The following is a 22,532-nucleotide window of genomic DNA, read 5'->3' as shown; positions in this document are numbered from 1 at the left end:
AAAATATACTCAGAAACCACCCTTTATTCTACAGTTTACACTTTTTTTGTTTTTTTCAACTGTTATTCATATTCATATATTAGATTGTTTGTTCGCTTACACTTGTTTATTTCAGTGAACTTTGTAAAGCACTATGAGACACTCTGTTGTGATATTGGGCTATACAAATAAATTGAATTGAATTGAATTGAATTCATTTATGGGATGTAATTATTTGATGTTGGTGGTATGAATCCGTGCGGTATGTAACAAATTCCCAACCATAGCGTTTTCTCGCATTTGAGAGGGCATAGTGACTCAAGTCAAAGAAAAGAACATAAACTTGTAGCCAGATATCTACTTTCACCCCTTAGTCACTGAAGCCATGTATTCTACTCTACCTATTACTACTATTATTACTATTCTACCATGTTTGGTCCACTCCTGTAAAATGAGAATGGTGAGCGCTGAGCAATTTTCCACTGGACCTTGTGAGAGCAGATCACAATTTGCTTTCACATTGTTAAACTCATTCTCATTCTCAGCTGTTTTGTGTCCCCTTCCTGGCTTTCTTCCCCTGCTGGCTGTGAGGGCACAGAGTTGTAACCGGACCCCTCTAAGGTAAGGCCGCTTGTTGGCAGCTAAAATCTTTGATGGAAATAACAAATGGTGTCATGCTATTGTTGGTGGTGTCTGATAATTAATCCTAAAGTATTTCTAAACATCACAGTCCTACATGTTAAGCAAATGACACGGAAGCCCACAGTACAAAGGTAATGATGTTAAAAGGTTGTTAAGACTTAAAGGGTCAGCAGAATGATAAACAAAGCCATGGCTTACATAGTTCTGGTAGTTTTAGAAAGGGGATGATTGACAAGAAGAACAACGCTGTGCGATTTCTTCATTATGTCGTAATATTTCAGCAAATATTTAAAACCCTTAAAGGACAGAGCCATGTGAGATCAAGGTCAGCATGCAGTGCCGGACAAGTATTAAGCCACCTTTCCCTTGGCTCTCCTCTGACAGCACAAGAACCAGAGCATCAGTCCTTTAGTGCTGCTGTGGAAGAGGTAAGTGTGTAGATTTAGTGTTAACAATGCAGATACCATGTTTTAATTAAAGCTTTCATTAGTTTTAATTGTATTCTGTTTTGTTCTGTTGCAGCTGAGTTGATACTGATTGCATGCTAGCCTAAGCAATTGTCAACACTTACTGTTGTGTTGTCGTGCTGCATGAAATACATAACATTATTAAAATGGATATTTTTTCACAATTGCACATTGAAGAGATCGAATCAAATAAATGTTCCACTGTTAGGCATTACATGAGGTCCCTGAGGAATTTGTAAAATTATAACATGAGAAAATGATATCACCATGATATAATACTGTTAAAATTTGATGAAATATAATATTGAATTATCAACCATTGGAATTGGACGGAGCAATGTCAGTGAATTACACTTTATATTATTCATGTTCTAAAACTAATATTATGTTATATCAAACCTTCTTTACCTTTATAGCATAACACTATTAAAGTAATGTGTCTCCAGTCTAATGACATATTATCCCCAAGTACAGACATATCTGTTATCCGTAGTTAAGATTATTTGGAAATACAGTTGGTGCTTAATCTGAATACACTGAATGTCCAAAATGTTGTGAAAGAGACAAAGAAGCTTACTTTTAACTAAGTTCACCTACAGACTTTTTTTAAATGTCATTTCCACATCTCTGTATAAAGATTTTAAAATGGTTCTCATATAGTTTGAAAGGCCATTTTTACACGTGCTTTGCAAGTTTTTGATGCTTCAGGTCCCCATTCAGAAAAAATACTGCAGTATCTGTAATATCTAGATCAAAAGAATTCCTGTAAAACAGATTTTTTTTTCAGAAAAGTCATGCTACGTTATTGCCAGTGCTTTTGGATATCAATAGTTAGTTTTTTTACTTTGACACAAGACAGACTGAGTTACCACACTTTATTTGAGAAAATTCTTTAACAAGTTGATTTGTATTGGAAACAGTTCAAAGTTATGCTGCAAACATCGTTGTGTTACGTCTCGTCGAGCTTGTTAAAGTTAGTCTGTGTGTTTTATGTATTTTCTGCCTTATTGTGGCGTTCAGCTTCTCCCTCTTGTTTCAGGCCCCTTTACTTCCTGCCCTTGTGTGTTTCCCGCTCCTGTGGTTGTCTGCCCCACCCTGATTGTTTCCACCTGTGCCCCCCCTCCCTGGTGTATATAATGTCTGTGTTTTCCCCTGTCCTGTGCCAGGTCATCTTGGGCCCTTGTGTTGAGCGTTCCAGCATCTAGTCAGTGTTAGTGTCTAGTTGAGAGTGTTAGAGTCTAGTCAGGTTTGTCAGTAAATATTTTTGATCATTTCTGTTCTGCTTGTCTTTGTTGTTCTTGTACAACAATAAACTGCACCTTTTTACCATCTGTTTGCTTTGGGTCAAGCATTTGAGTCTGTTATCGTGGGGGAGCTTCTAGTTGTAACGTTTGGCTAATTTTCTTTCACTTGTTTTAAGAAAAACAACTTGTTGAGATACATTTTTGCAAATTAATGTTTGTGTTGAATACTTAAATACTACACTGTCAGATCTGTTCATGTTGTGCAGACTAACATTATATCACAGAACATTTGACAACAGCCTTATAGTAGTACTTGTTAATGGTAGCATCACATTCAACACCATGTTCTTTTGTTCCACAGAGTCGACTAGGTTAAGTCATTTTCAGGCTGGGTTCAGTTGTCCGAGATAGAACAACAGTGGAAGACATGCAAAATACTTACAAAAATACTAGAATGTGACTAACAAGTAGTGCAACTGTTTGTCAAAACATAGAATAGTGGTTAGGGTCCTCCAGGAACTCCAGGAAATGAATTTAAGTAGATGTAAATACATCAAAAGTGACTTGACTTAATTGTGTGTGTTTGTGTGTGTGTGTGAGAGAGAGCTTTTCAGGTCATTTAACAACTGGCTGATGTTTTCATGTGAATTAGAATTTTACATCTCCCATCTGCCTCTCCAGGTTTATGTGGACAAGTCCACCTGGTTGAAATAAACGAGGACCCCGATGTTAATTTGAATGCACTTTGTTTTATTCTACAGAGTTACTTTGAAGACAAAGGGGACTACAGCACAGGAAGATCCCAAAGGTCTTAGGTGGCCGTTTCACTCCTCATCTAGCCCTTTCTGTGATGAAGAATGATAAGAGAGTAGACAAAGAGAGACGGGTTACTGACAGAGGACCAGCAAGACTTGAGAGTTAAACTTACACCAGTTACACCAGAGCTAAGGTTTAATTTAGTTTGAGTGGCAAATCATTCGTTTGTAACAAATTTGTAACTGAGGTTTATTTTACTGTCTGTATTTCTTTTCTTTAAAAAGTTCGACAATTCATGTTGATTTTGAAACAGTGGAGCACTGAATGTATCTGGATGAAAGCTAACTAGTTTGACACTGAATGTATCTGTTAAAATTAAGGATTAACAAAAACAAATGTGGGTGTGTGTACCAACACAGCCACAGCACTAGCATGCTCCACTCACTGCTAATTATGCAGCAGGAACTGTCCAAAAGTGGGACCATATATTCTCTCTAAGAAGATAAATCAGGACATTGTTTGGTCTTTATTTGAAACTATGTATGTTACTTGGTTTGCAGTAATTTGATTGGCCGACAATGTTTACTGATATCTTTGAATTCCCCAAAAAGTCTCCTATGTATTTATTATGGTAAAAAAAAAACATTTTGTGATCTAGAAGGTATGGCTTCAACTATTCCAAATCATTCCTCACCTCTTTCCTTTCCTTTTTTTTTCTCTGTCTGTCTATTTACTGTCAACTCAGTAATCACAGCAAAATTTTTTAAAACTCAGAACAATGAACTAAATTGTCAAGGTGGCTTCAGTGTGACAAATAATGCATCACTACTAACCTGTTCAATTGCACTAATACAATTCACCAAATCCATTAAAAAAATCTAAATAAAATTGATCTATACAAAGACTGGTGTGGATTATTTCCCCACACTAAAACTCTTCATGTGATGGTTTTGGTAATGTAATGGTTTCAAATAAAACACAGCTTGAAATGATACTTTGAAATGATTTAAATGATGATTGAAAAATAGCGTGCAATACTATGAAGGCAGCAGGACAGCATATGAAGTGTTGTGTTTAAATCTAGGTTAGATATTTACCTTTGAGCCCACATCGCGGCTCTTGGCGCGCATCTTGTTGACCTGAGACTCAGCGATGTCAGCACGCTCTTCGGCCTCGTCCAGCTCGTGCTGCAGTTTACGGAACTTGCTCAGATGAGTATTGGCCTGCTCTTCCTGCAAGATTCAACAAAGAAACAATCCACAATATCATGTTTCTACAAGAGGCAGCGGACCTAAGGGAGTTGACTTAAGGCTCTATGGTCTTTAACTGAAAGGTTAAACAGCGATAACCACAGTCTTTGTGTGGTTTTCAAAATTCAGTACTGATGTGTTGTCTAGCCCACACTTACAGCCTCCTCAGCAGCTCTCTTGTAGGCTTTGACTTTCAGCTGCAGTTTGTCAACCAGGTCCTGCAGACGCACTGTGTTCTTACGGTCTTCCTCAGTCTGCAAGAGACTCAGAGGTTTAATAAACAGCATTCTCTTGAAGCAGCAACTTCTACATACACATACATATATGGAAAGTTAGGTGTGACATTTATGAGCAAGGTGAGAAGATGCCTATTAATAGCATATGTTGTACACACACTTGTTGGTATTTGCATATGTTATGATAATAATAATGGGGCGGGGGGATCACCTGGTATGTGAGCTCCTTGATGCGTCTCTCATATTTACGGATTCCCTTCACGGCTTCACCGCTCTTCTTTTGCTCCAACTCCACCTCATTCTCCAGCTCCCTCACCTTAAAGCATTAGTGGAAATTCACTGGTCACAAGGAGATAAGCTCAAAGCTGCTTCAATCAATGTGAAAGGTTACAAACTCCAAGAGAATCATAAGCCAGCTCTGTCGCTTTTTAGCAAAACATATTTTTTTTTACATTACCTGCCCGTAATCAAACTGCAGAAATATAAAGTTGGCCACCACCTGGTGACAAAATCAGGTAGTTGCCATCCAGCAAACTACAGACACATCAATTTTCCTCAAAATTTTGTCGGAGACCAAGCCAGATTTAAAAGGCCAGGGAATTATGAGCATATGCTTGTTAGATGGCCAGAAACAAGACTGCTAAATGTGTTCAATGCCTCCTGGATATGCAAGTAGGCTGTTCTCATCCAAAACACGTTTATAAAGCAGTAATGTAATGTTTCAGGATAGGGTGCCTGCCAGCTTGTTTTGAAGTTCAAATTGTGATACTGCAGCTTTATGAATATAAAATGAATGTTGGTCCCACAGATATACTTGTAGACATGTGTGAAATATGTGTATTGGCACATTTCTCTTACCCTGGCCTCGAGCTTCTGCACCTGCTTCTTGCCCCCCTTCATGGCGATCTGTTCAGCTTCATCCAGACGGTGCTGCAGGTCTTTGATAGTTTGCTCCATGTTCTTCTTCATACGCTCCAGGTGAGCACTGGTGTCCTGCTCTTTCTTCAGCTCTTCTGCCATCATGGCAGCATCGGTGATGGCCTTCTTGGCCTTCTCCTCTGCGTTTCTGCACTCCTGCACCGCTTCCTCCACTTCAGTCTGGAGCTGGGATGTATCAGCTTCCAGCTTCTTCTTCTGGTTTATCAGGCCGGTGTTCTATATATTTTTGAGATGAAAGAAAATGTGTGTCACTGCACTTCAGGAATAGTAATGCTTCTGAGTTCTTTTCAATGTCCAAGAAAACCAGTCACCCATCTTTTGTGGTTACAATAAATGATTGGGTCTCACCTGTGAATGCAGTAGCTGCACCCTCTCGCTAACATCCAGCAGCTCTTGCTCAGCAAGCTTGCGACCTCTCTCAGTTTGCTCCAGAGCAGACCTGAGCTCCTCCAGTTCGGCCTGAAGCAGGTTGTTGCGTCTCTCAACAATGGCTAAGTTTTCTTTAAGATCATCATTGGCCCGAACAGACTCATCCAGCTGAATTTGGCAATCCTTAATGGGATGACATCAACCAGATTAATATTTATATTCAGTTTGAATTTGAAACATCCAAAGAAAGTGATCCTTTCCTTTTCATGTACCTTCAGATGTGCATGAAGAGATTTAAGTTGTTTCTGGGCCTCAGCCGCCTGCCTGTTGGCCTGGCTAAGCTGGATCTCCATCTCGTTGAGGTCTCCCTCCATCTTCTTCTTCAAACGGAGGGCCTCATTCCTGCTGCGACACTCAGCTTCAAGAGAGCTCTGCAGGGTGTCGATCGTTCTCTGCAGGTTCCTCTTGCACTGCTCCATCTCTTCATCTTTCTCAACTAGTTTGCGTTCAATATCAGCTTTAATCTGATTGAACTCTAGCTGGGCCCTTAGAATCTTACCCTCTTCGTGCTCCAGAGAAGCCTGGTGGAGACAGGAGAATACAGAGTTTTACAAAGCAGCAGACAGCTTTACTCTAAACTGTTTGATTCATCAGAGAGGCTGTGCACCTCAGCTTCCTCGAGAGCAGACTGGATCTCACTCTTCTCCTGTTCCAGTTGTTTCCGTAATTTCTCCAGTTCATGGATGCTCTTTCCACTCTCACCAAGTTGCTCAGTAAGGTCAGAAATCTCCTCTATGGAATGTCAACCAGTGGGATTAAGATGGCTTTAGTGTTTAATTGCAGAACTGTTGCAGAAACTTGGCACACAAACTCAATAGCAATACATCATACCCTGTAAGTTCTTGTTCTCTCTCTTCATGGTCTCCAAATGATCCAGACACTCCTCATAAGAGTTCTTCAGTTTGAAGAGCTCAGTGCTCAGAGCCCTGGCCTCCTTCTGGGAGCTCTCCAGTTCACACTGAGACTCTTCGTACTTCTGCTTCCACTCGGACAGGACCTACGGTGGAGAGAGAGGCCAGTTTTGAAAACAGCCCTCAAAGGTGGAGAACATATTAAGTTCACACTAACCCTAAACAAATTAGTTCAATAGGCATTAAAAATACATACCTGGAGTAGTGGAGCCACTATGTGCACATTTTACATCAGGGGTGTCCAAACTCCGGCCCGTGGTCCAATTTTCATTGGCCCGCAGGAAGTTCTAAAAATTTATTGGAATACGGCCCACACATGGAACTTGCACTGGACTGTATTGTACTTCTTAGTCTCACCACTAGGTGGAGTAACTGTCTTGAACGAGACAGCTTCTCTATAAAATCAGTAATAGAAGAAAAAATCTGCTACAGGTGACCCAAAATGGCGGAATTAAGGAAACGTAAGAGAGCAAGTGAGTGTAGAAAGTTTCAGACACGGTGTGCGATGATAGCACAGCTAATAACTAATGAAGATCACTTTTGCATTACGGAGGAGCTGCTTGATCTTAGCAGTCTAAAGAGCACCACAATGGGTGAGGATGTTTTTGAAGCTGTGCCAGGTGCAGTTGGCATGATGGGACTTAAATGGGACGAGCTGTGTGGAGGTACGACGGATGGGGCTCCAGCTGGGACAGGCCAGTGCAAAGGAATGGCCTCTACGGTGTCCGCCGAGGTTCAAGAAAGTGGAGGTAAAGCTGTTAATTCGAGCACCAGGGCTCTAGCAAAGACTATTTCAAGCTTCCCTCTCTGATGCTGGTGCTGGTGCTGGTGCTGGGGGGTGCTCTACCATTCTCGTGCGCTGGCTAAGTCGTGGCTCTGTGCTGCAGCGGTTTTATTCCCTGAGATCAGAAATGGACCAGTTTTGAAGAGAGAAGGACCTCTTCATGAGTTCAGTGACCCTCTCTGGTTGGCATTTTTAGTGGATCTCACTGATCACCTGAACACACTGAACAAGAGCCTACAAGGCAAAGAGCAGCTTGTGCCACAACTAATAAATGAAAGCCCACTAATGGAAAGGCTGTTTTTTTTCTTGAATCATATTCAGTTATCAAGCAGAATTTACCAACATTTGATTGATTTTGCCCACTTTGATTAAAGTTAGCAATATAGCTCACTTCTAGTGAGTGGCCCAGCCCTTTAGATGTTTTTCTGTATGTGGCCCTCAGTGAAAAAACTTTGGACACCCCTGCTTTACATATTCCATAAGTTTAAGTTTGTAGAGAAATCAGAATGCTTGTGAAAATTAGGCCGTTGATCTCAGTATATGCCACAGTGTCCTTCTATGATACTACTACTAGGGGGAGCCAAAGAGTCAAATATACACTGTGGCTTTAACAACCCTGTTAAGATTGCTTTGAGCAATGAACTCAACCTATAGATGCTTCAGTGAGGTTTCCCTATAGTATCCTGCTGGGTATCTCCAAGATGTGAATGTGTATCAATGTAAAGCCAATGACACTACTGGAGATCAAAAGGTCAAACAAAACACTAATTTCTGATATTTTTGCTGGTCCAAGGGTTCAGGGGGCACACCGGCAACTGATATTTTTGGTGCTGACAATACTTTGTGGTACTTCACCTTGTCAAAGTTTCTTTGCTTTTTGTCCAGGGCAGCAGCAGCAGCATTAGACCTCTCCACGTCCACCATGAGATCTTCAATCTCATTCTGCAGTCTGTGTTTGGTCTTCTCCAGGGAGGAACATTTAGCATTCACTGCTTCAACAGCCTCCTCAGCCTCCTGCAGACGCTGAGCCAGCTTTTTCCTTTGGAAACCAATCATTCAGATCATTTAATGTCCCTACAGTTGTGCTCGCTAGATGAATTATACAGCAATAAATTCAACTAATATGACTGGCTGCTCAGTCATCTAACAGACAAACTTTTTGTTCGTCTTACATTTTAGTAGGAACATAACACAAACAAAAAGCTGATCTGCTAGACGAAGTAAAAAGTCTTTTTAGGCATTAAATATGAAATCATGAATTTGGATCTTAAACTGTCTTACTTGGCCTCCTCCAGTTCCTCAGTTCTCTGGATGGCATCAGTTTCGTACTTAGTTCTCCACTGAGCCACCTCAGAGTTTGCCTTGGACATGCTGCGCTGCAGTTCAGCCTTGGCCTCCTGCTCCTCCTCATACTGCTCCCTGAGCAGGTCACAGTCATGACGAGCAGACTGCACTGCATGGGCCAGGGCACTTTTTGCCTGTTAAAACAAAATGAAACATCTAAGATCTCAGTAATATTGTAATACAGCGCAACAGCTAAAAATGACCCATAGGTTTCACTGTGCACTGAAACTTCCTTTCACCTTGGTTTCCTCTTCCAGTTGACGCTTTAGGTCTTCAATCTGCTGAGTGTAAGACATTTTTCCTCTTGTTAGCTGAGACACAAGAGAATCCTTGTCCTCCAGCTGCCTTGAGAGCTCACCTGGTATTTTGGGAAATGCAAAATTTTATTTTCTGTGTCCCAACAAGCCTTGTATGACAAAAAAATATTTTCTCATTAAAACTCATTGAATTTCATGATTTGAAAGCTTGAAACAGTTCTATACATGAAATTGTAACTAAACGAAACTATCAAATACATTAAGTAGATATCAGTTTGCAATAAAGCAAAAAATATATACCATTTTCCGTTTGAAGTTTTGCTTTTTGCATATTAAAGTCATTAATGCAGCGTTGAGCCTCTTCAAATTTGGTCTTATATTCATTCATCTGATCTTCCACAGTCCTGCATGTCTTCTCTAGATTTGTCTATATATGAAATGAAAAAATAGATATACAAGTTATATCCCAAATATTCACATATATATGCAATGTTAACATTAGCAAGCCTTTTTCATCACTTAACCAACCTTTGTCTTCACAATATGTTCCATATTGGAGACCACATCATCCAGCTCCAGTCTCAGCTCACTCTTCTCCTTCTCCAGTTTCTGCTTGACTCTCTGCAGGTTGTCAATCTGCTCTCCCAGGTCAGCAACACTGTCAGCTTGTTTCTTCCTGAGTGTGGCAGCTGTGGCTTCATGCTGCAGAGTGGCCTCTTCAAGGTCTCTGCGGAGTTTCTGGAACTCAGCCTCCCTCTTCTTGTTCATCTCAATCTGAGCAGAAGTTGCTCCACCAGCCTCCTCCAACCTCTCACTGATCTCCTCCAGCTCTCTGGCCAAGTCTGCTCTCTGCTTCTCTACCTTGGCTCGGGCAGCTCGCTCTGCCTCAAGCTCTTCCTCCAGCTCCTCAATGCGGGCCTGAAAGGGCAGAATTATTTAGTTGCTACTTTCTACCGAGTGTTTTACCAATTTTGATTCATAGCACATGAATCGTCCATTACCTGAAGCTCCTTCAGTTTCTTTTGAAGCTGAATGGTTATGGCCTGTTCATCTTCTATTTTATTGTTGAGCTGACTGAGTTCAAAATCTTTTCTGCGGTGAAAAGAAGTTGCAGTAATTAGAACAACTGGTCATCTGCTCTGCTTTTATCTGCATAGCTTTTGTGTATTGTATGAAATACAGACATATTGTGCATACAATAGAATAATGTGTTTACTTTTTCAGATGCTCATCAAGTTGTTGCTTGTCATTCTCCAGGTCCATTAGGCTCTCCTGCGTCAGTTTTAGATCCCCTTCCAGTTTTCTTTTGGCTCTCTCAAGATCCATCCGAACTTTCTTCTCTTGTTCCAGTGAACCCTCAAGCTAGATAATATCATTTCAGAATGTCACACTGCTGTCTCAAATATGCAAGGAGGATATGATCTTCAAAAAACATTAAACTCAGATGAAGACAACATGTAGCTGAGTACTTACATCGTCCACTTGCTGCTCCAGTTTAGCCTTGGCCTTAGTTAGAGTGTTGACTTTGTCTTCTTCACTCTGCAGGTCATCCAGTGTTTGCTGATGAGCTTCCTGTAAGGCTTTCTTTTCCTTTGTCAACTTAGCAATGATTTCATCCAGGGCTGCCATCTCTTCGACCAGGTTCTTTACCTGAGAAATGAGTAATAGGTGTACAGGTTAGAAACATGCTATTCAATTATTCACTTAATATTGATAGAAGAATTTAGAAATAGAAGTAGCAGAGTTGCGATACCTTGTTCTCAGTGGCATGCTTCTCTTTCTCCACTTTAGCCAAAGTTAACTCTAAGTCATCGATGTCTTTCTTTAACTCAGAACACTCATCCTCCAGCTTCCTCTTCTTAGCAGTCAGTTCAGCATTCATCTCCTCCTCATCCTCCAGTCTCTCGGATAGCTCTTTAGCTTTTGCTTCCATCTGAATTTTGTGTTTAATCAGCCCCTCGCATCTTTCTTCAGCATCTGCAAGATTATCTTGCTCCTAAAAAAGAAAGCGTCATTAATATGATAGTTTTGGCAAAATATGGTAAATTGCAATGTACATGATTAATTAAAGATATTGTTTATTCATATTGATATGGTGTACTGAATGGTTATATTACCATTTTGACATGAAAATATTATGAAAGCTGTTATTAGACTTACAGCCTGGACTTGGAGCTGCAGGTCATTCTTCTCTTGGAGAAGAGAAACCATTTTCTCCTCTAGTTCCTTTCTACGAGCTTCAGACTTTGCATAAGCCTCTTTCAGCTTCAGGAACTCTTCCTTCATATTGGCCATCTCCTTTTCTGCTTCAGCTGATCTCAATAGAGGTTTGATCTTGAAGTAGAGTTTCATCCAAGGCCAATTCTTGACCCCCATGAAGGCACGGATGTTCCACTGGATCACCAGCAGTGCATCTCTGTCAAAGGTCAACCAAAGCTATTACTCCCACTCCCACAAAATAATAACCATCATTTTCTTGGTTGCAGTTAATTTTAAATTCCTCATTCCTCTGACCTCCTTTCAACAATCTTCTGGAATTCCACTCTTGCCAGCAGACCTCTTGATCGAGCTTGGATTCCTGTGATGATGAGTGACAAACGCTCATCCCTCATCTCCTCCAGTTGCCCAAGAAGACCAGCCTTGAAGAACACCTTTAGGAGCATGTAAATATCCACAAGATGTTACACATAAAGGTTGTACTTTAGGTGCAATGTGCAACTCTTTTAGTTGAACATTGTAGCTTTAAAGGAAGACTATAACTTTTCAAAGTAGAAATAATACATTGTTCCTCTTTAATGTGAAAAGTATATACTTAAATACCTAAAGACTTAAACGTACCCTTGCTTAGTGCAATTGCTGCTACTGGCCTGTTTGGTCTGGTGTAACATGGTGGCAAACATAAGTTGATGTTATAGATGTTGCTTTATAACTTGCATTCAGTTGGTTTTCTGACTTGATGACTCTTCTCTAATTGTATTACTGTTCTACCACTTCTAGCAGTTCACTGTTCAGCTATTGAACAATGTTGCTTCAGTGATTTGCTTGTTTTCACTGGATGACTGGATGATCACTATATATACTATATAAAGACTACATATATACTATATATGATGTAAATAAATTAGAAATTTGTAACAAATTGGGTTTTTCTCTTTTATGAATCACCTTAGTGTGTCCAAACTTGTATTGGTTGTGGTCAATGTCCAGAGACCCAAGAAGTTTCTCAGCTCCCTTCCTGCTGTCAATGAACTGACCCTCAGGGATGGCAGCAGGATTGAGAATGCGATATCTGGGAGGAGAGAACAGAAAGAATATTGTTTAGATTGATATTTAGCCTCTGTTTGAAACTATGTACATATAATGTTTCTATATAGCTGACTAATGAAATATATTTTGTAGAATAATATTTACATTTTCTTTTGGAAGTATGTGACAAAAAAATTGACATATTATATAATACCTCTGTTTGAAATCTCCATAGAGGATCCTGTTGGGGAAGCCCTTTCTGCAGATCCTGATGCCTTCCAGCACACCGTTACAGCGCAGCTGGTGCATCACCAAAGGGTTCTCCATGGCCCCAGGAGTCTTGGTCTCATTGGGGATGATGCAGCGCACAAAGTGAGGGTGAGTAGACCTCAAGTTGGTCATCAGCTTGTTCAGGTTCTCCTGTGAAGGTAACCTCGTGTTTAACACCCAGTTTAAATGATTATTGTAATGCATACAGTACTGTGCAAATGTCTTAGGCAGATGTGAAGAAATGCTGTAAAGTAAGAATGCTTTCAAAAATGTACATTTTTATTATTTAACGTTATGGCTTTACAAAATGAGTCAACAGAAAAGAAATCTAAATCAAATCAATATTTGGTGTGACCCCCCCCCCTTTGCCTTCAAAACAGCATCAGTTCTTCTAGGTACACTTATACAAAGTCAGGGATTTTGTAGGATCATAGTCAGGTGTATGATTACCCAGTTATACCAAACAGTCACTAATTGACACAGTAGGAGGATTAAAACTGGGTGAGGAACAGCCAAACTCTGCTACCAAGGTGAGGTTGTGGACAGTTTCATGTCACAGGTCATCATATTCAGACTGAGCACAGCAACAAGACACAAGGTAGTTAGGTAATTAGATACTGCATCAGCAAGGTCTCTCCCAGGCAAAGATTTGTGCTGCTAAAGCTCTTTTGAAGAAGCACAAAGAAATGGGTAAAGTGCAGCAGATGAAAGTCACATTAAGTTTACTTCCCTTCAAAATTGGAAAATGTCCAGCAGTGCCATCAGTGTTTTGTAAATTAATGAAAATAAACAATTGAATTTTATATTTTTGAAAGCATTCTTACTCAACAACATTTCTTCACACCTGCCTAAAGGTTTTGCACAGTACTCTATGGTAGGTATCAATTAAAAAATGAAGTCTGAGTCTTTGGTTTGCATATGAAGCAGTCGTTCATAAATACTGAGGTGTGTTTTACCTACCCGGTGCAAGGCAGACACAGTCTGGAAGGATGAACCCTTCTTCTTGCTTCCACCTTTGCCCTTTGCGCTTTCAGCTAATAAACCAGTATACAACTCATTAGGGTGTAATACGTGCAGGCATAAATGATTCGATCTTGCAGTTCTCACTATGACAAGTTTTATAATATCCTAACACTTTGCCTTCAGTTTACTCTTACCTGATTCTGCCCCAGCATAATTAGCAAAGAGGAATGATAAAAGCTTGAGATTGGACTTCTGATAGAGGCCTACGACAGTCTCATTCAGAGGATCCTTGTTCTTCACCAGCCAGTTGTTGATATTATAATCAACCGTTCCAGCATAGTGCATCAGGGCAAAATGGGCCTCTGGTTTCCCTTTGACGACTCGGGGCTTCTGGAAGTTGTTTGATTTCCCCAGATGGTTGTCGTACAGTTTAGCTTTAAAGGTGGAATCAGAGGCTTTGGGGAACATGCACTCCTCTTCAAGGATGGACATGATACCCATGGGCTGAGGAGACAAAAGTTGAGTGGTTAATAAATAATCAGTATTTTCAATTTTAACTTTATGTATACCTGTAATATCCTATCTCTCACCTTTTCAATCAGGTCAATGCAGGCCTGCAGGTCCATACCAAAATCAATGAAAGTCCATTCGATGCCCTCTTTCTTATACTCTTCCTGCTCCAGCACAAACATGTGGTGATTGAAAAACTGTTGCAGTTTTTCATTGGTGAAGTTGATGCACAGCTGCTCAAAGGTGTTGAACTGTAAAGTGACAAAAGTATTGTTATTTTCATCCTCATATCTTTGTTACCTGCATTACATTGAAAAAAAAAGATGTTTAAATGAATTTGCCTGAGTAATATGATAATAATATTAATAATAATAGAATATAGATTATATAATCATGAATTGAAAGAAGCTCACATCAAAGATCTCAAATCCAGCGATGTCCAGTACACCAATGAAGTACTGGCGGGGCTGCTTGGTGTCCAGGGATTGGTTGATCCTCACCACCATCCACAGAAACATCTTCTCATACACTGACTTAGACAGTGCACCGATAGCGTAGTACACCTAAAAAAATCCAAACTTTGAAAGTTACCGTAAATAATCCTCAGCGTGGCTTACTTGTTCTTTTGAATGACGTGTTACAATTAACTCAGCTCTTAAGTTTCACACTTACCTGCTGGACATTTTGTCCCTTGGTGACCCACTCATTTCCTACTTTGACTCTTGGGTGACAGAGACCTTTGATGAGGTCAGCAGAGTTCAGGCCCATCAGGTAAGCAATTTTGTCAGCATCTGAGAAAATACATGCACATTTATAATCGTTCAATTAATACATGGAATTCTGACATGTTTTACATCTGGTAGATAGTTTCAGGGCCTTGGAGAGCTTCTCTCACCTTCAGTGCCATCAGCCTCTGCCTGCTCCTCTCTCTGCTTGTTCTTGAACTTCATGTTGCCATGATGCATGATGGCACCAGTCAGCTTGTAAATGCCATTCTTCTCTTCTTGAGTGAAGCCCAGCACATCAAATGCTTCCTGAATGAGAAGAGTGTCATATATTTAATATGTCACTGACATTTTGCATTGTACCATATACTTTCTACAGGATATAGAGTGGAGTTACAGGAGAGATCCAGGGTATAGGATAGTATTTGCTCTCCGAGCCACCAGGATCCCTCATTAAACCATAGTTGACATCAGACATCTAATCTAGTCTATTCAAATCCGTCTGATATAGGGACACAGTGATATTGGGTTACACGTGACATCAATCACATCATAAGTTTGGTGATTCTGTATCAGTAGCAACAAGCAAAACATGAAGCCAGAGCAATAGCAATAGATCTTTTGGTTTTTTCAATAAAGAGTTATTTGTCAGTAAACACTTGAGGTTTAATCTGGAGAAGTGGAATCTATACGAAATATAACTAAAACGAAAGTCGTTAATATGTGTTAATATCAGTTCGGTAACTGATATTAACACATATTAACGACTTTCGTTTGTCATGTGAGAAGCTGTTCCATGAAAAGACCTTATGATGAATCCTAACTCACATCAGTGGCCATCAGCTCCTCAGCATCATTGATAGAGGCCACAGTTGTCTCTCCTTGGGAGATGAAGGAGTAGTCATAGGGGTTGTTGGTGATGAGCAACATTTCTGAAAAGAAATTCACAAAGTAGAAAATATTTATTTTATGATACAATACGTGACACAGTCCAGTAGTGATACCTATACTGAGTACCTGAAAAGCAGAACTGTTAGTTTTTGTATGCTTGACATAATAGCATAAGAGTACAGTTGTTTGCACTACTACTACTATTAGTTGTCACTAGTCTAAAGATCAGTGGTTTTTATTTACCAAGCAGCTCAGGTTTTTTCTGAGACAAGATCTGATAGAAGATGTGATAATCTCTCTCAGCCTTAAGCTGAAAGACGACACGGGACTTTTCCAGCAGATCTGTAAAGACATTTGCATTATAAGAATAGGAAGGGGATCATTATGAACAAACAAGATTTGAACAAGTGTAGACAAGAGACTGCTTACATGTCTCAATATCAGCTGAGGCCAGCTTTCCACTTGCTGCAAAGTGAATTCGGATGAATTTGCCCTAAAATGTATGACAATAAATGTTAATGAAAAAACACAAAGGGCTTAAAAATTTCAACACCAACAGAAACTTACAAATCGGGAAGAGTTGTCATTCCTGATGGTCTTGGCATTACCAAAAGCCTCTAAAGCTGGGTTAGCCTGGATGATTTGATCCTCCAGAGTACCCTAAAAAATACAGAAGTGTGTCATTCAAATTAGTAAACTTAAAAAAAAAAAAATGGTGCAGTGTGAAGGAAAAGGATGTATTTTTTTTTTTCATTTCAGCCTTTTAACCTTTTTTTCAGAGCTTCCTTCCTTCTTCCCACCAGCAGCGGCAATGCTGGCAAAGTACTGGATGACTCTCTTGGTGTTGACAGTTTTCCCAGCACCCGATTCTCCACTGAAGTCACAAATTGAATTGTTTTGACACATTTACAAATGGTCAACCTACAGTACAACTAGTCAGCAACAACAATGCAGATAAGTTATAGTTGTAATCAGTAATTTCTGATAAACCCTTTCATCATTACACATGGAATTTTCTTTAGCACACGTTTTTCCCATTGCGATAGAATAGCTTTCCTTCAGCCTACCATTTAACATTCATTCCTCTATACTGGCCTATTGCAGCTTGTAAAACACTGACAAATTATTAGAGTAGTGACAGCATCGATGGCTTGCTTGTAACTAAATCACATTACATTAAAATTGCCCAAGAAATGTCCTATTTAATGTGCTTGCATTAAATCAATGATTTAATATTAATGTTCTTGTTCAGGTCTTCTAGTCCAATATGACTTTAACATGCACAGCTATTCATTTATGACATACCACTGAAAATTATAATATATGATACTGGGATTAATTGGAGCATATCATGAAAAACTCACAAAACCAACATATAATATTCAACTCAACTGCAGTATAACAAAGTCATAAAAACAGAACTCACGTGATGAGAATTGACTGATTTTCTCTGTCTGGAAAAGAGAAGAAAGGATCACTCAAGGATTCTTGGATTCTTTTTTCCATTTCAACCTCCTATGAACATGTGATAACTGAAGGCAAATTACCAGTTAGCATGTACTGGTAGGCATTGTCAGAGATGGAGAAGATATGAGGAGGAGCTTCACTCCTCTTCTTTCCTCTGTAGGCAACAACCACCTCCTGGTTGTAGACTGGCAGCCACTTGTAGGGGTTGACAGTCACACAGAAGAGCCCAGAGTAGGTCTATGAATGAATGAAAAAGAAGAGGCAAGCTCTTTAAGATGAGATTGTATTAGTCATCAGTGTATGAATGCGGTATGTAGTTGCTCTTTAGGTGCCTTGTCATGTTTTTCAAAGCTTGCAACTCACATAGATCATCCATGCTGCATAACGCTCTTTGAGGTTAAACAGCACAGCGGGCTCATGGAGGAAAGTGAACATCGCCATGTCCTCAATTTTATCAAACTTGGGCGGGTTCTGAGGGTGAACATCACACTCCTTCACTGTGGCAGTCTGAAATGGAGACAGTCAATATTAATACGCTGTCAGTAATCCTGCAGAATTTACAGCTGCTTTGAAAGATTGCAAACGCATTTTGTTGAATACACTGTAGTACAGGATCATCATGCCTCCACCCATCTCAGGCTTCTGTTGTTTCTTTGGCCAAAGGACAATTAGAGCTCAGCACTTCGTGAGGAAATCAGTTGCATCCAGGACAACTGCGACCTGCCAGCTCACTGACCTTTCCTCTCTCGGTCTGCGCGGTGACTTTGTCCCCTTCCCGGCTGGTGATGGAAGCCTTCACGTACTCCTCATCAGGGTCAGGAATGAAGCACTCTTTCTTCATGTCAAAGGGACGGGTCTGGGCCTCCAGACGCTCCCTGTCTGACTTCCTCAGGTATGGAGCAGCAGGCCCAAACTCTTTCATGGCAGCGTCACCCATTTTTCACCCTGTCTACAGAAAAAATAACCTCAAATCAACTTTAATTTGTTTTATTCAGTCAACTGCAGAATAAAAAGGATGTATATGCAAATAGATTCTGCTTTTTATTTATTAATTAATCATGTATTGGTCATAAGTGTTATTTATTTTCCCAACTCATAAAAATGTTTTCAATCAAACACAATTAAATTTTTCCTCTGCTCTTACCTTACCAATCCCTGTTGAGGAGACCGAGGTGTAATGGTCCTGAGGGAAGAAAGAATGAACGCTGATTAGACCGTCAGCAGGCCACACACACACACAGGTAACGCTTCATCAGTGTAGTCCTGATTTGTAGGCTACTGTCCCTGCACCTTACCTTGAGATAGAATGGTGACCTATTGGGGGTTTCACCAGGAGTTCTCTTTATAAACAAAGCCTCACTGCCAAATATGGAGGAGCATTTCAGAGTCCAGGAATGTTATTGTGTCTGAGTTGGGTTGGGTACATGAAGGGAGGAGGTTAAATGACTGGAGGAGAGCAATATAGAAATCAGCGGGTCAGAGTCTTATCAGTGATGGGGTCTTCTGACGAGCCATATTAGGAGCTCCATGCAGTGCAGTGATTAATCATAGGGATCCTCGAGCAGCCAGGGGACCACAACTCAAACTTTAAATAGACGCAGGGAGGAATTCCTTTTTCGTCATCTTTACATCGAGTGTGCTTCTGTTTCAGGAACAATACATGTTGTACAAAACAGAGGCCTCACTTAAGACAGGCAAGACTGGCATTGATGAAAACCTCTTCAAGCGTATTTAAATGGTGTACGGTTCAAAAAGATGTAAATCTAGTTATATGCTCTACTTCAGGATGTCTAAGCCTTTCCAATTTTATGTATTTATTGGTGGAATCTTTTCTATCAGGCAGATCACTCAAATATGATTTACAACAATAGAAAATTACAATGTGAACAACAGCTGCTAGCTATTAGAGGACAACTGGCAATATCACCAAACCAAAATAAACAAAAATGAAAGAAAATATATTCATTCAACATTTTGCCCCCATTGGTCCTGTCTGTGTGCTACTTTTTAGAATTATGGCAAAACAAATTCTACAAAACAGAAAGTCAAAAAATAATGGTTAAATAAGAATTAAAGCATAAAGAGGACCTCATTAAAAATCAAAACAAAATTAAAAATGAGCAAAAATCCAGAGTGAAAGTAAGTATTTGCATGATTGCAAAATTTTGTACAAATCATCATATTACTACCTAATTCAATTTAAAATAGACTAAATCTTACATAAAAAATAGTTGGAAGTTTAGAAAGTGCTTGGAGCTGCAGCAAGAAAAAAACTGATTCACATTTTTTGCATGATTTGCAATGATACAGAGTATTCCATAAATGTAAACCACTGGTATTATTGTCTAAACATAAGGGAATACCTGGGAAGATATTTTAGAAAAGTATGTCATGCATGGGTCTCAATTACCCAGTGGGCTTAAGTGGAGTCACAGCGGGGCATTGGTAACATATTGTGTTTAGTTATCATAGAATAGACTTTGCAGTAACATAAACAGCCATCATATACCGAATGAGTGGGTCTAAATAAAGAACATTAGTCTGTGAGATTAACCAGGCGACAAGTGTGAAGCACACAGACGGAGGTCTGCCACAGGTGACATGCTTGAGATTCACTGAAAGGCAGCAATGATGACACACAATAGAAGGCTGTGCCAGCATGACACGATTCAAGGTCACTGTGGAAGCCGTCTCCCATTATCGGGCAGCAGCTAACACAAGCTGGCCCCTCAGTTACAGTCCTGTTGACGTGGCATTGTGTCTGTGGGGACAAAGATAACTGTGTGAAATTCCAGCTGAGAACTGGACTGATTGAGGAGAGCAGACACGCAGGCTTTCAGGATACTGCTTTTGCCTGCATGTAGGATCAATTGTAGCCGATGCTGACCTCACACTAGGCTCTGTCTCACATAAATATACAGGGAGTGACAGGTATTTCCCGCAGCCCGTCAAATTTTAATGTTCCATTTCAATGCCCCTCCTATAAGTGAGTCTGACTCTAACCTCAGATGCTTAATTTGTATAACAGGTTTTACTACCAGTCAAAGATCTGATATCTTTAAAATTAAATTTAGATGATTGTGTCTTAAAAATCTGTTTCCCCAAATCTAATTTACAAATACTAACTGCTGACCCTTAAATACTGTGAAATACTATTAAATTCAAAAATAAATATAAGTATAAATAAATATGTTTAGATATTCTTTATACTCCTCCTTTAACTGTTATAGACCTGAGCTGCTATTTGATGACACTTAATAATCTATAACTTACAAAACATAGCTATTAATTTATACAACATACATAGTAAGTATGTATAGCAACAGTAATGCAGAGCCAGTGATCACAGCCCCTCCAAAGGTTAAGAGATAAAAGGAGGGTCAACAACTGCTGACAAGTGCCGAGATTATTTCCATTCTGATAACTTCCCCGGCCCTGTTACTGACAGCTGGTGTCAGGGTGCCAAATGGAAGTGAGAGATTCCATGCCCCCGCTAAAGACTAAGTGAAGATAATGCTGACCTTACAGGTCAGACATTTCTTCACTAAAGGAAACACGATTTAAATGCAGTGTTTATATCACAACAAATAAACATGTCACCACACACATTTAATGAAGTATAAAGTGGGCAAGGATATTTCGATAGCTAGCCTTTGAGCTTCGGTCCCAGAGGAGACCCTCATAAGTGACACCTACTGATTATATCAGTGACTGAGTAATTAGTCTCTACAGTCAAATTGTTGTTTTTTAAACTTAATTTTACCAGAAAGCTTTCTTCTAATTTTACCATTTGTCAGCTATTTTGTTCTCTTTTCTGCTTTACTCTACTTTTTACTTTAAAGCACAAAATATATACACTGTTGCCCATAAAGTTGGAATAATTGTTCAATACCCCCAATTTTGTTAAAGCCTGAATACACAGTTTGCAAAGGTTCATTGTGGTTTAAGTTTCACTGTGATATGTTTGGAAGAGTTTGATCGATAAAGTTGAGAAGACATACACTTTATTGATCAAGAATAAATCACATTGTCACAATCATTTCATGAGAAGAGGTAAAAAACATTTTATTCCAACTTTAGGGGCAACAGTGTATATATATTCATATATTACATATACGCCATATAAAGTAAAACTACAAATAAAGAAACAATTGAAGTTTATTATAGTTACTATATTGTTGATACACTATGTTTTATATCATGTATGTCATATTACAACTGTACAATTAAAGGTTTAAAGTAAGATGTGTTTTTTGTCCGTTTATGCAGTTAACTGTCAACTAAGTTAATTATCTACCCAGGTATGCCCATAGTCCTACATCATCCTCCCTGGATTTTCTGTTAATGAGATGTAAGTTTCTGACTTTTTATTTCTTTGTTGCTGCTCATGGTAACTAACCAGTTTCACTTTTTCCAAACAACCACTGGTGCTGCTGCTGTTGCTGGAGAAGCAAATGCTTTTCTGTGTAGCAGAAGAATTTTACTCGGAGAGACCTATAGGTCAGAGCTGTGTGCATAAAACCTTTCATAAACTGCTTGTAAAGTAAATCACCATTGTGTTAGACCAGTCAGTGACAGCAGCGAACAGCATATTTGTATGAAAACTATGCGACAGTGTCAGAGATGATTGCTTTTAACTCCTCCATAAGCATCACATACCATGTTAAAAAGAGGTCTAATTATAGAGGCAGTGAATTGTTCCAAATGAATGGTCGTCTGTCTCTAAGTGCTTCTCGCCCAATGTCAGCTGTGATTGGCTCCAGCCCCCCCACGGCCCTTAAGGATAAGTGGTATAGACGATGGATGGATGGATGGATGGATGGATGGATGGATGGATTGTTCCATCTTTGTTCAGCATGGGCTCAGATGTCCTGTTAATAATGCTGATAATCCTCGACACGTACTGTGCTGTATGTGGTGCCTCTTTAAGCAGAGGTGCAAATGTGCTTTCATTAGCTAAGAGATACCTGCTTGTCCACTCAGGGAGTAAAGGACATGACATGTAATAAGAGAAGAGACAGGACTCCCTGAATTTTACACAAAGGGTGTCTGGGGCCTCCCTCTCCTCCCATCTCCTGCCCCAAATCATTATACAGTGTCGGGCAGCAGCAACAATAACCGAGACTTGACACCAGCAGCAAGCCCTAGACACAAAGGTAAGGATAGCATTCTTAGTTCAAGAGTTCTAAAAGGACGGTGATGGATGGGATGGATTATTCTTC

The 22,532-nt window shown here is 39.8% G+C and overlaps 1 protein-coding gene across 1 annotated transcript; it reads right to left on the bottom strand.

Moving 5' to 3' along the window:
* Positions 1-3,061: 3,061 nt before the first annotated feature.
* Positions 3,062-18,247, bottom strand: LOC139214645 (myosin-7). Its single transcript, XM_070845545.1, has 37 exons — positions 18,047-18,247; positions 17,674-17,817; positions 17,391-17,547; positions 17,270-17,297; positions 16,612-16,717; positions 16,411-16,503; positions 16,273-16,336; positions 16,087-16,185; positions 15,781-15,884; positions 15,123-15,261; positions 14,900-15,018; positions 14,641-14,790; positions 14,308-14,478; positions 13,912-14,221; positions 13,715-13,788; positions 12,699-12,904; positions 12,404-12,527; positions 11,753-11,889; positions 11,399-11,654; positions 10,992-11,234; positions 10,712-10,888; positions 10,455-10,600; positions 10,240-10,330; positions 9,767-10,156; positions 9,539-9,665; positions 9,221-9,339; positions 8,919-9,115; positions 8,493-8,676; positions 6,774-6,939; positions 6,550-6,674; positions 6,155-6,463; positions 5,862-6,065; positions 5,433-5,729; positions 4,786-4,890; positions 4,497-4,592; positions 4,186-4,320; positions 3,062-3,177 (listed from the first exon to the last, which is right to left on the bottom strand). Exons 1-37 carry the CDS (start codon positions 18,245-18,247, stop codon positions 3,157-3,159), a joined length of 5,814 nt encoding a protein of 1,937 aa, XP_070701646.1. The 3' UTR covers positions 3,062-3,156.
* Between the last annotated feature and the right edge of the window lie 4,285 nt (positions 18,248-22,532).

The sequence above is a fragment of the Pempheris klunzingeri genome, chromosome 15 (genome assembly GCF_042242105.1).
Source record: "Pempheris klunzingeri isolate RE-2024b chromosome 15, fPemKlu1.hap1, whole genome shotgun sequence".
Classification (NCBI taxonomy): Eukaryota; Metazoa; Chordata; class Actinopteri; order Acropomatiformes; family Pempheridae; genus Pempheris; species Pempheris klunzingeri.
Note: the sequence above shows the minus strand (reverse complement) of the source record. Positions and strands in the feature narration are given on the sequence as shown.

What these genes read in the sequence shown, in the direction of transcription:
- LOC139214645 (XM_070845545.1), bottom strand. Translation starts at nt 18,247, where the DNA reads ATGGGTGACGCTGCCATGAAAGAGTTTGGGCCTGCTGCTCCATACCTG. An exon ending in TTATGCTGGGGCAGAATCAG is followed by an intron (nt 13,789 to 13,911) that starts GTAAGAGTAAAC and finishes CTGGTTTATTAG; the next exon opens with CTGAAAGCGCAAAGGGCAAA. An exon ending in TATGGAGATTTCAAACAGAG is followed by an intron (nt 12,528 to 12,698) that starts GTATTATATAAT and finishes CTCTCCTCCCAG; the next exon opens with ATATCGCATTCTCAATCCTG.